Source organism: Lipophrys pholis, assembly GCF_963383615.2.
Source record: "Lipophrys pholis genome assembly, chromosome: 19".
Taxonomy (NCBI): domain Eukaryota; kingdom Metazoa; phylum Chordata; class Actinopteri; order Blenniiformes; family Blenniidae; genus Lipophrys; species Lipophrys pholis.
The window spans coordinates 7,454,820-7,467,323 of record NC_137647.1 but is presented as its reverse complement, the minus strand read 5'-3'; the positions used below and the strand labels follow the sequence as shown (position 1 = coordinate 7,467,323).

The window sequence follows — 12,504 nt, the reverse complement described above, 5'->3', positions numbered from 1 at the left end:
TATTGAGAGGTAAATATTAATATGTGCAAGGGAATGTCAATCTGCAGAAATCAATACTGGGGCAATAGAGGACCAAGGATTTGATGCTGTGGTGATCAAAGAGTCCGAACCACACTATTTTCAAATCTGTGTAGAATTAGGATATGAAAAGAGACTGAACTATTTGAGTTAATGTTGCCTATCTACAAAAGATCCATAGTTCTTCTAAATGCTTTGAGCGCCCTGTAATGTTCCTTGAAAGATCATTTCTAAGTATGTCCAGAAGCGTTCCTGCTGTTTTAATTGACTAAGCTCATCTAGTTGTTATTGTTTTTAACACATATTATTATTGTTCATACTCATTTGTGAGTCTTTTATTACTGTCCACTGCCTGCACCAACAAAGAAAATTTCCATATTGTGGGACAAATTATGGTTTATCTCGTCCCGTCTCCTCTCATCTTTTCTCATCATCATACTGTACTTTTTCAAATTGAATGGAGTTGAATTGAATTGAATTGAATTGAATTTTATTTTATTTTATTTTATTTTATTTTATTTATTTCATTCATGAAATTTTCAAGAATTTCCCTCTGGGATTAATAAAGTACTGTATTGCATTTCTATTCGATTCAATTCTACTCAAACTACATTTCCCATCATGCCCTCGGCGGAAGTCCACACTAACATCCGGGTCACGGGGTTATAAGCGGGACTGTTTTGATTCTGATGGCAGAAACTAATTTTGCTAGTTGACGTTCAACATCAATATGTTTTATTTACGTAAACTTTACTCATCAGCAGCACTTTAATGGACGCTTTTCAGAGGCACCGCTCACTTTATAAAGAAACCACACCACCATGGAAGGAAACATACCGCCAGGTGAGGACTTAAACCAGACCAGCCCGTTAGCCTGATGATTAGCACGGAGCTACACTGCGGGTTTTAGTTTGACCTTCTTTTCTCGCTCGTAGCGATGTGTGGACAGGCTGAAGAACAGCCGGTCGAGGCTGCTGGACAAATACCGGCAGACCGGGGAGAGCCAGCAGCAGAGCATCGTCCAGGAGGTGATGGAGGAGGAGTGGAGCGCCTTGCAGTCCGCACACCGCGGACTGCCCTCTCTGTGGGGGGCGGACGGCCTGGCAGAGGTCGGTCTCTATCCGACAGATCCACCATCCAACTCTGTTTGGGTTTACATGAGCAAACTCGTCTTTTTCCTCCTCTCGACAGATGAGCAGTGTCATGAAGGAGTACGATGAACTGGCGGTTTTTGAAGAAATCCAACAGGAGCTCATGTCTCAAGGTAGTGGTGCCTTTGTGTTTTTAATAACCACAATTGAACGAATATCATATTGGAGCGTCACGTAAACTTCAATCCTATAGGAGAAGCGCATGATAGACATACTTGCATATTTAGAACAAGCTTCAATTCTTCCGTCCACCTCCTGTACTCTCTCCAGAGAGAAAACAGCCCATTAACAAGTCAGAGTTCAAATATGAAGTTACAGAGAATCAACATGGATTTACAATCAAACAACGATGGTGTGCTTAAAACCAAATGTAAACGATGTTTTTTCTACCCGGCCAGATAAAGTGCAATCGTCTCCCCGCCACCTTTATGTTTTGAGAGACACATCCAGCTTTCCAGACATTCAAATTCAAATATCGGAGGAGGCGTAAAAAGTGTTCCTCCATTTATATGGCAGCATCAGAACCATCTGTCCATACAGTTTGTATTTTATTGATTTGTTCAAAAGGACTTGGTCGGTGTTGGCAATCCTCAACAGTTCCCGATTTGAACTCCTCTTTCTATTCCAGTTAGAGAAGAAAGTTCTCTCACGTTCTCCTTGATAAAAAGCATAGTTTCAGGGCTTTGAAGTCTATCCCGGTGATGGTGAATAGACTGTCAAATTAGAGATAGTATAACAAACAAATATCTAAACATGCCCACAGTTATACCTACAATTTGCCACACTAGCCTATTTTTGGCTCATTTGCTGGGTTATTACACTGGCATAGGTACAACATGCAACCTCATTGGTACCATTCGACATGTATGAAGGCGTTTGGCTACTGTTTTCTTCGTGGGCCGACACAGCAATTCACCGCAAATTCAACTGTAAACCTGATTGTTTTTATGCCCAAGGCTTTTCCTGCTGCTTTAAGCCTGCATCCCTCAACCATGATTAGATTTTTTTCCACTTAATCTTTGAATGAGTTTGTTTTAACTGAAACTGTTGTTTTCAAAAGTGTGATGTGCATGTTATTTTTTTTTCTTCCCGGGGCTACAGAAATGTCTATAATCGAGGAGTATGAGAAGAACCTGCAGTTCGAGCAGCAGTACATTTCGTCCGTTGTGGAGGAGATGGAAGAGACGCAGATTATTTGTCCCATGTGTCACACGTAAGTTCTAAATCGACTGTTTTAAATGTGGAGGAAAGTGTTCAATACTCACAACTTTCCACATATTTTATTTTTTATTTTTAATTATTTGCATTTTTCTGTGTTGCTCATCATTAAGTCCATCTTGTGATCAATTGCGCTTCAGTAAGCAACACCTTGACTTTACTTTGGCAGGAGCAACCTGACCATCACCAGCCTCTTCATCTCCTGTCCCTGCGGCCTCCACATCAACACAAAGGTTTTTTACACGTCAATCCAAAACTTTTAAGTTTGAGTTTTATTCCTGCGACCTCCACTAGATGGTGCTTCAGCCACTTGATTACAATGAAAACGGTACACTGGTTTAAGTCCTCCAGTTCTACTTGATGAAGGAAGACCGAGGAATCGTATTTGTTTAAAGTGGTGTGACGTCTCCGATCCTCAGCAGCAGAACTTCACTCCCGATGTCCTGCGGCAGCTTCTGGAATCCCGCATGTCGGAGCACACGCACAACTGTCTGCACAACCCCGTTTTCTTTGTGGCTGCCAACACGGAAAGCTCCTCCAACCTGATGATCAGCTGCAAGGTACGGTGTCGATGCCGCTGGTCCAGTTTAACGACGTCTCAACTCGTTCCTACTGATTGTCGTGAAAACCTTTCGGCTTCTCTGTGCTTTCAGGTTTGTGACTTCCTCTCCATCGTCCTCTGACTTGGGCCGCCGTGAGACTCTTCGCTCACGAGATTTAATTTGGGAGTTTTTTGTGCTCTGTATGATTTGAGAAATAAAAGTATATTTTTAATATCAAACACTTGATCAAAATGCTTCTTTGAATCTATGATAAAGAGATGGACTGTTTGTGTATTGTTTTGTCCTCTATAGAAATAGTTTCTCAGACTTTTGAATCTGCACCACTCGCATCTCTTGCCTTGTATTAAAGTTAGAAGGAATCTGACATTTTGATGTAGATTCGGCAAATTATGTGTGAATGGGTGTATTTATAATGTAGGTTTCAGATTAGGAAGGCACAATGAAACCAATTATATGTATTTTCCACTCAAACTCGATTACAGGCAGGCCAAGCTGAATACATCCTGGTACTTTTAGGTAGATTAACACAGAATTTCAAACTCCCAATTTTCCATGAGAAATGTGAAATTTGTATTACTGTAGCGATCGGTTGTTTCCGTGAACTTGTAAATTCTAAACTCTTAAAAGTGCAGTTTAAAAAACAACAGCAAATGAAAATACCGGACAGTATAGATGGAAAGAGGCCATAAGTTTGGTTCACTAACCTTTTTTGATACTTAGAATGAATAACCCTGAAGACTAAGAGCAGCGTGTCATTGAAATTATATTTTCCATTGTGTGAAGAATACTTACTAAACGTTAAAGATATATATATATATATAAATATAACAAATCCGGCATGGTGTGGCCAAATGAGTCAGATTCCAAAAAAACCCTCCCTATTTCCATATCTATTTAATTCTAGAGACGTAGCAGATTTTCTTGCTCTTATTCAAAGGATAATTTCTAAACACAGATATTCACTACACTTTTACTCCTTTGCCTGATCAGTTGGTGTTTACTAGACACTCCAATGACAATGAGACAATTTCTCAGTCTTAGTGGCATACATAAAGCTGTTAGTTGCCCCCAGGAAAGTTTATTTTATTGTATTTATTCATCCAAAACCACCTGTGTTAAATGCACTTTGGCTTGTTTTTGGTTTTTTTCCAAGTTATTTTGATACACGGAACTTAAAAAGTTGTAATTGAATGATGACGTTATCACGGCCTCTGGCTTTCTCTTGTGGTGTTTGACAATGTATTTTATTACTGTTCATTCATAACTTAAGAGCTTAAATGATAACAAATCCAATCCAAAATCTTGGATTCGTTCAGTTTACGTGAAATAAATATGAAATACAGTATATGCATGTTTCACCATTTAAATTGAATTATGAAAGAAAATAACCTTTCATTTGTGGGTTTTTAACATTTATTTATTTTTGAATGTTTATTTTCTTGCTCGCTGGTTTGTTTGTTTGTATTTTACAATGATTTAATTGACAGTAGTTTTACAAATAATGTGACTTTGGAAAGATGCAGCGCCTCACGCCGGCGGCAGGGGGAGCCACGCCGGGGCCATGTGAACGACCCTGCCGGAAAAGGGGCGGGCAGAGCGAGAGCGGAGGCAGCCAGGCAGAGGAACGATGGCAGCCGCGGCAGTGGCTGAGTTTCAGAGAGCACAGTCTCTTCTTGGAACAGACCGGAATGCCTCTATCGATATCTTACACTCAATAGGTAAATCCTACCGACTCGGCGCGGTACTTGTATGCAGTATAGCTTTGCGTTCATAGCCAGTGGCTGCATGTTTTCCGTCCCGTTGTGGGGCAGGAAAGTTAGCCACCATTGCCGTTAGCCGCTATGCTAAGCTAAGTTAGCCAGCCCGCCGCTCGCCGTGTCTTTCTCTTGGCGCTTTGCACAGTGAGTCAGCAGCAGCGCGCTAGCCGGCTAGCGCCACACCGGCTACAGCATCGGGCAGGCTAACGGCGGCTCGCCGGCGCTTCATTCATTTGAACCCGGCTGACAGCTGGCTAGTTGAACGCTGGCGTGGTTAGCGACTGTCTCTCGTCTTGTCCAATATGATGTCAGGCCGGGAAGGAAATCGCTCGCTGGTTCCCACACATTGTCTTTTGTAAATTAGCCTGTGGAGTTTGGGGAATGTACCTGTACGACGCTTCATGAATCTGTCACTTCCATCAATGGTTCAGATGTGACAGCTCCCGTGTTTTTCTTTTTAGGTTTTTATCCCGCCATCTACCCGAATAATCTAACTTTGACTGAAGACTGTGATATTAGCGTTTGTGATTCATGTTGGTACGGATGAGGTTACATCATGGTTTCGTGTGTGATGTAGTGAAGCGGGACATCCAGGACAGCGATGAGGAGGCGGTGCGTGTTAAAGAGCAGAGCATCCTGGAGCTGGGCGGGCTGCTGGCGAAGACAGGACAGGCTGCAGGTAACCAAAACACCGTGACACTCACAAACACACTTTAGTAAAAGCTCAGCAGTCAGAAACATGAGTAGGATGAGATATTTTTTTTTTCACTCAGCACTATTCACTCGGCAAGATTTCTGCAATAACTTCTTAAGTTATTGATTACCTGATTTCACAATCATTTCATACCTGAGGCGTTTTTCACTTGGACTGAATAGAAAGTGCTCCGAGGAGATTATAACGGGGGTCAAAGGTCTTGTTCTGGACCTGTCCGCTGTGGGGAAACGAACCTGCGAACTCCCGATCCCATGTCTGCTTTTCTAACCTTTCCACCACCACTGTTCTTGTCTACCACATTGTCTAGAACAGTGTTTCTTAACATTTCTGACTTACTACCGACAAGATAAACTTTCATTGTTGCTCATGCTGAGCCGTTGCGCCCCCTTCCCTTTCCTATCTGTGTGTTGGATCAGTGGCACCAAAATGCAAGTTTACTTCCTGTTTCTTGTTTTCCAACAAACAGCTGTTTGTTTCTGGACACAATCTCATGCAGGCACAATTCAATTCATTCAAACTTGTCTGAACAATAATGTTGGGCAGAAAACAAGTGAAACGACTCTGTTTAAAGTGATGTAACTTCCTATTTGTTATGCAAAGGTTGACACTGATGGTTTTCATGTAGGCTGGGACCCCGAAGTTCAGGGAGGCTGATTGTGAAGTTACAGCAGAGAGTCTGTGACTGGAAGTTTTGAGTTTGAATCCCACTAAATGTTGTGTCAGAATCTCTGATAAAACTCATACCAATTCCAACATGCAGGTCACAATGAGATCTTTCTCTTTCAGGCTTTTAATTTGGGACTGCACAATATATTGTCAAATTATTGTTATTGTGGTATCAGCGTGGATGATAGAAGTATCACAAAATACCAACTGAACTGCAATAAATGTTTTACACATTCTGCAGATTCAGAGGGAATTTAATAGTGTAATTATTTGCAGGTAATGCTCAAACGTTATTCGATTGACAAATTAAAAATGTGAATCTATTGATAACCTGAAATCTTTCATACCATAACACAAAAACAACAAAGTTCTCAAGCTGCTGCTCTTTGGAAATGCAGCTAGTAGAAAAACTGAAGCTGTAACATGATTTAAAAAAAAAAAAAAAAGCAGTCCAGTCACAGCTGCTGTAATTTAGGGGCAAAAGAAAATGTCGCCCTAATTTACTCCACATTTAATTGGCAAGAAATTGATGGATCAGACACTTTACAAATATATGTGGCCATGATAACTTCAACACCATTTCCGACCTTGATGGACACATAAAAGTACTTACTTTGTTATAAACCACGTTGGAAGAACTTTCATTTTTATTTTCAGTTTCACCGGATCACTGAAAACACACTTTTCCATCTGGTCTGTTCTTCAGTTTTTCAGGTGCATAGGCGCTTCTTTATACTTACCGCAGCAAATGTTTATTAATTCAAGCATGAATGTGAAGAGTGAAGCTTCAAAATAACCCGGAGCCGGTGTCTTTCACACTTTAGGGTGAGAACCACCTGACAGAACGTTGAGCTCTGCTTTTGTAGCCACGACTATAAAGAACCTGAACAGTCAGAGGATTCCCTGGTTATCTAGAATGAGACATGTTCACCTCTAACATGAGGAACCAGCCACACTGAACAAAGCAGCAACTTGCACTTAAATTCATCCTACCAAGGCACAGAGTCTCTTCATCTGTTATAAATGCAGCAAGAAAGAACTTTAACCACAGCTGCTGTTTTCATTCATTCTCACATAATGTTGACGGTTGAAGTGCTCAGTTTTTATTTTTTTGCCCAATGAGAACTTACTATGTTTTCAACAGTATAGTCGATATAGTCTACCTAAAAAGTATAGCCAATATAAATAGTCAGATTTTCCTCCAAATGCCTCAAGAGGGAGCTCACGTACCACAGTTGGAGAAACAATCCCAGTCTCATTTAGGAGGAATGTGACTGTGAGTAAGAAACAAGCAGCGAGAAATCATCTCCAGGTTGATGAATAATTTGAAGTCAGAAACTTTCCAATAAAAGCGCTACAAAGTAAACATAGAAGAGCCGCCGGTGAAGGTCTCGCAGGAAGACCTGGCTTCTGACTGGATACTGTGTTCATTTTAGTGAGTGAAAGTGCTGCAACTTTTCCAGTCGTGGCAATAACATGAAATTGTAACCGGTGTTAAGTGACCTGAACAAGCCCACAAAGATTTGTTTCAGAGTGAGAAGTAATGGAGGACTGAATAAATTAGGGAGTTGTAACACATGTAATTAGAACCGCTGGACATCTTGTGGTGGTGGAAATGTCAAAGTTTGCCGGTCACCTGACGTGCCCTGTTGTCCTTCTCTCCTCAGAACTTGGGGGTTTGCTTAAATATGTGCGGCCCTTCCTTAACTCCATCTCCAAGGCCAAGGCAGCCCGGCTGGTCCGCTCCCTGCTGGACCTCTTCCTGGACATGGAGGCGGCCACAGGTCAGGAGGTGGAGCTCTGCCTGGAGTGCATAGAGTGGGCCAAAGCTGAGAAGAGGACCTTCCTCAGACAGGCGCTCGAGGTGAGGTTTGCCGTTGATCACGTTCGATCACCCTGGATGTGCTGATGACCAAAAATACCATTGAAGCTCCATAAAGTGTTTAACATGATTATCTCAACAAGGTGTTATTATGTGATGGATGCGTAAAGATCAGCAATGTATTGATAAAAATGAGTGATGAGTATCAAGAAAATATAGAACAGCTGTTCTTCCTGATCCTTGTGTGATTTGATGTTTCTCTGTTGGACGTTTGGCTCCCAGCAAAGGATTCCTTTTGTTTTTGGAACGTTTGGTCACAACTACAAACAGATTTTGTGGCACAAAGTCAGATTTTTCCTCACTTTTCCCTGCAGAAATACCGTTTGAATATATTGAGCGAAAAAGACACGCTGCTGTTGATTTGCTCTAATTAACACGATGGAGCATGCAGCGTTTTCAAAAGGTCGCACTTTCGGTGGCTCCGAGCACCGTTGTTGTGTAAACACACTTAAAACACAACCAAAGTCTTTTGTTTTCACTTCATAGTGTTGTCGTGTAAAGTGATCTCCGCCTATTACAGATAACGAACGCCCCTTACTATTTGACTTTACTTTAATATTTCAATTATTCATCAAAGTGCTCTTCTTGATTAAAGCTTTAAAAAGAATGAGTAGTGCTTTCTATCAACTGTCAAAGTAAAACTCCACTTTGTTTTACTTAAAAAAAAAAATAATAATAATTTTGTCGTCTGTGTTGGGAAATGGATCTAAAATATGTGCAGCAATATTTGTTGTGATTAAGACTGAAAACGTGTGAGCTTTTCGGAAGTGACACTGCGGCGACTCTGTGTGAAGCTCTCAAAATCTTTCTCTTTGGTTTTTGTTATAAATTGCTAAGAGCTTCAAATTAGTGGAAATGTCATGATCGGTGTGATATTGTGACATGATAGAAGATGATTCTAGATTAGATCATCTTCCAGGCAGCTTTCTAACGGTCACTAAGTATCTTTGTTCCTCTTCCAACGACGAATGAAGTCAGTTTCTGAGCCGCTCCATCTCTCCTCTCGTCTCTCCTCAGGCCCGACTCATCTCACTGTATTTCGACACAAAGTGCTACCAGGAGGCGTTACAACTTGGTGAGTGTTGACTCGACTCTTTGGTAGTTTCACTTCTCCGAGGCTCGGTGGACCGCAGCGCACGCCCGATGCGGAGCGTTTGGAGACGTGCCGTGACACTCCTCGTCTCCTCCAGGCTCCCAGTTGCTGCAGGAGCTGAAGAAGATGGACGACAAGGCGCTGCTGGTGGAGGTTCAGCTGCTGGAGAGCAAGACGTACCACGCGCTCAGCAACCTCCCCAAAGCCCGCGCCGCCCTCACCTCTGCAAGGACCACCGCCAACGCCATCTACTGCCCGCCCAAACTCCAAGCAGCTTTAGACATGCAGTCAGGTACCCCACACACACACACACGCACACGCACACACACACACCTCAGCAAACTTCATTTTCACGTCTCAACTGATCGTTATGTGTGTTTGTTTGTTTTTTTAGGTATCATTCACGCGGCAGAGGAAAAAGACTGGAAGACGGCGTACTCTTACTTCTACGAGGCCTTTGAGGGCTACGACTCCATCGACAGCCCCCGAGCCATCACAGCTCTCAAATACATGCTGCTCTGCAAAATCATGCTCAATGCGTAAGTGCTGCCTCAGTGTGAGACTCGCCGAGACGAGACGAGTCCTGCTCCTAACCACGTGCGTCGTCTCGCTTTCAGACCCGAGGACGTCCAGGCGCTCATCAGCGGCAAGCTGGCCCTGCGGTATGCTGGCAGACAGGTAGCGATCACCCCTCTTGAAAACTCTTTGGGCTCTAGTTAGAACCAGGAGAAGCTGGACATAAACCGTTCAGCCTCAGGAGGTGTGTGAGGTGTTGGCACTCGTTAAATATAAGACTCCAAGAGGCCGAAACCGGCTTTATTTTCAGAGAAACTGACCTTGTGGATGAATATTTTTGGATTTCTTCTTGACCACGTCTTGAACGGGGTTGCTGTTTTGTTTTCCTCCTCGCAGACGGACTCGCTGAAGTGTGTGGCACAAGCGAGTAAGAACCGGTCGCTGGCAGACTTCGAAAAGGTCGGTTTGTGGACTTGGCTTCATTTTTCTGAGCGAGACGTTGCGTTCTGGCTTCTCACTCGTCCCCTTTTTCCCCTCCTGAAAGGCGCTAACAGAGTACAAAGCCGAGCTGAGGGATGACCCCATCATCAGCACCCACCTGACCAAGTTGTACGACAACCTGCTGGAGCAGAACCTGATCCGGGTCATCGAGCCCTTCTCCAGAGTCCAGGTCAGAACCCTGTCAGACTCCCAGCAGGTCTCGCTTCACCTCCGCACCCGGTCTGACGTGTGTGTTTTCTGTCCCCTCTCTTAACAGATAGCACACATCTCGTCCCTCATCAAACTTCCCAAGGTAAGATCTGCCCGCTCTGCCTTCAGTTCCACCCGTTTCCCCGCGGCCACACTGAAGCCTGATCTCCTGTTCTTTCGCAGGGAGAAGTGGAGAGGAAACTGTCACAGATGATTCTGGATGAGAAGTTTCACGGTGAGCGGCTGCGTGTAGTTAAATGTCTGTGTTTTATGACGATCCTGGTGCAGTTTTTGACAGTTTCTTATTAAACTATTGAACCTGGGCAGGTATTTTGGACCAAGGCGAAGGCGTGCTGATCGTCTTCGACGAGCCGGTGGTGGACAAGACGTACGAGGCGGCGTTAGAGACCATTCAGAACATGAGCAAAGTGGTCGACTCGCTCTACAACAAAGCTAAGAAGCTCACATAAGGTTTGTCCTTAATGTTCACAATGATAAAATATATTTTATTATTATCACTATTCTAACTTGGCTATTGATGGAAAACTTTCAAAAACTCACTTTCTGAACAGCTTGAAAAGGAGGTCCAAAAAGTTGTTCGGGGGGTCCGATGTTGGACCCAATGAACAAACAATGAATGTTTCTACTTGTACTTCATTCTCTCCTCAGATTTCGGAGAGACGCAGACTGGTTGGACCCTGTAGGACCCCCACCCCCCCCCCCCCCCCCCCACCCCGATCGGACCGCTCACTTAACCCCGGGGGGGGGGGGGGGGGGGGGGGCTGCAGGGGGGACCGAAGAGACCACCGAAACCCATCCAGCAAGCAAAGGAACCAGCGGACCACCTGAAGACGGCCCAGTGAACAAATCTGGAGCCCCACCCCCAACGCCTCCCCCACCCCCCCTCCTCATCCCTCCAGCCGCCTCCTCTCACTGGTTCTTCTTCCAATTTGATTGGTGGTTGATCAGTGTGTCCCCCCCCCCCCCCCACCCCCCGTGAACAAACCAGGCACTGCGCCTTCCTGCTCCTCTCCACCTGCGGTTTCTTACTGTACATAAATTGTTTTTTTTGTTTCTTCTTCTTCTTCTTCTTCTTCTTCTTCTTCTCCTCCTCGTCCGTCTTTGCGCTGGCCATCAGGGAACCTTGTAAAGTACCAAAACACTACCCAGTTCACTCTTAACTTATCGGGCCTGAAACTGAATGTTTGAATCTGGGGCGGTGGAAAAAAAAACAAACAGCTTTCATTCAGATTGACTACCCCCTCGTCAACCCCACTCCCACTCCACCCACTCACAAGGCATTCTGGGATACGTGGACCATACAGGGAACTCCTCTGTCCACTCGGGACCATTCCACCAGTAAAAGAAGGACATACCATTTCTCCCCCCCCCCCCCCCCCCCCCCCCCCCCTGCACAAGCACCTCCCATTTGTATATAACATTGCCAAGCGCCTCTGTTCAATTCAAGGCCTGATGTATTCACACTTTACCCCTTTTTTTATGTGTAAGAACAGTAAACCTGCCACCGAGAGCTCGGCCGGTCTCACACACACATACACACACACATACACATACAATGAGTTGATTGGGCAGGTTTTGCTGGAGAAAATCAAACTGTACATTTCTGGGAACTTAATTTTGCAAGGACTTGAGGGTTTACCATATATGACATAGAGAACGACAAATGCTAATAAAAAAAAATGAAACCTGCAAGTTGTGTGATTTGAAATACTGTTATCTATCATCATGCACTTCACATCTAATGAGGACATGTTGACTTTGCTAAACTAGTAGCAGTGAAACAAGTGAGACGGTGAGAAACACAACAAGCTCAAAGTTCTGCGTGTTGGTTTAACCAGGACAGTAAAAGATTAGATGACATGCTTTGAAAATGGCTGAATGACGGTCAATTTGGTTAAATTGAATTTGTTTAAGCTATTCACCAGTATTTCTATGGAAATAATGTAGATTTTGGAGGAGTTTTAACTGGAAGAGAAACGGTGACACCTAGTGGTGAGAGCAGGCCATAACGATTAAACTTTTCCAGTGGAATAAAAAGTTTGTAAAATAGTGTCAAAAAATTTAACTCGCAACACTCGATGTGGAAATATCTTGTATTGTCATTTAGGGAGGGTTTTTTTACACTGGAAAGTGGACTGGGTTATATTTTTATCTCCTGTGGGGTTCATTTAAAGGGGTTTATTAACTCTAGATACTAAGAACAGTTTAGCAGCA

At 43.6% G+C, this 12,504-nt stretch overlaps 2 protein-coding genes across 2 annotated transcripts; both read left to right on the top strand.

Moving 5' to 3' along the window:
- The first annotated feature begins 658 nt into the window (after positions 1–658).
- Positions 659–3,174, top strand: rpain (RPA interacting protein). Its single transcript, XM_080487902.1, has 7 exons — positions 659–861; positions 954–1,127; positions 1,210–1,282; positions 2,271–2,382; positions 2,557–2,620; positions 2,807–2,947; positions 3,041–3,174. The coding sequence occupies exons 1-7, from the start codon at positions 790–792 to the stop codon at positions 3,068–3,070; spliced, it is 666 nt and encodes a 221-aa protein (XP_080344028.1). The 5' UTR covers positions 659–789; the 3' UTR covers positions 3,071–3,174.
- Positions 3,175–4,549: 1,375 nt separating this feature from the next.
- LOC308124486 (26S proteasome non-ATPase regulatory subunit 11A) lies at positions 4,550–11,058 on the top strand. Its single transcript, XM_080487496.1, has 13 exons — positions 4,550–4,668; positions 5,285–5,386; positions 7,756–7,952; positions 8,988–9,045; positions 9,161–9,355; positions 9,458–9,602; positions 9,681–9,741; positions 9,976–10,038; positions 10,124–10,249; positions 10,337–10,372; positions 10,453–10,504; positions 10,597–10,740; positions 10,939–11,058. Exons 1-12 carry the CDS (start codon positions 4,578–4,580, stop codon positions 10,737–10,739), a joined length of 1,269 nt encoding a protein of 422 aa, XP_080343622.1. The 5' UTR covers positions 4,550–4,577; the 3' UTR covers position 10,740; positions 10,939–11,058.
- Positions 11,059–12,504: the final 1,446 nt, after the last annotated feature.

Excerpts from the sequence above, each read along its gene's own strand:
- LOC308124486 (XM_080487496.1), top strand. The coding sequence starts at position 4,578 with ATGGCAGCCGCGGCAGTGGCTGAGTTTCAGAGAGCACAGTCTCTTCTT. Across the intron at positions 10,373-10,452 it reads CCCTCATCAAACTTCCCAAG|GGAGAAGTGGAGAGGAAACT; the intron begins GTAAGATCTGCC and ends GTTCTTTCGCAG. Across the intron at positions 10,505-10,596 it reads TCTGGATGAGAAGTTTCACG|GTATTTTGGACCAAGGCGAA; the intron begins GTGAGCGGCTGC and ends GAACCTGGGCAG.
- rpain (XM_080487902.1), top strand. The coding sequence starts at position 790 with ATGGACGCTTTTCAGAGGCACCGCTCACTTTATAAAGAAACCACACCA. Across the intron at positions 1,128-1,209 it reads GGGCGGACGGCCTGGCAGAG|ATGAGCAGTGTCATGAAGGA; the intron begins GTCGGTCTCTAT and ends TCCTCTCGACAG. Across the intron at positions 1,283-2,270 it reads ACAGGAGCTCATGTCTCAAG|AAATGTCTATAATCGAGGAG; the intron begins GTAGTGGTGCCT and ends CCGGGGCTACAG.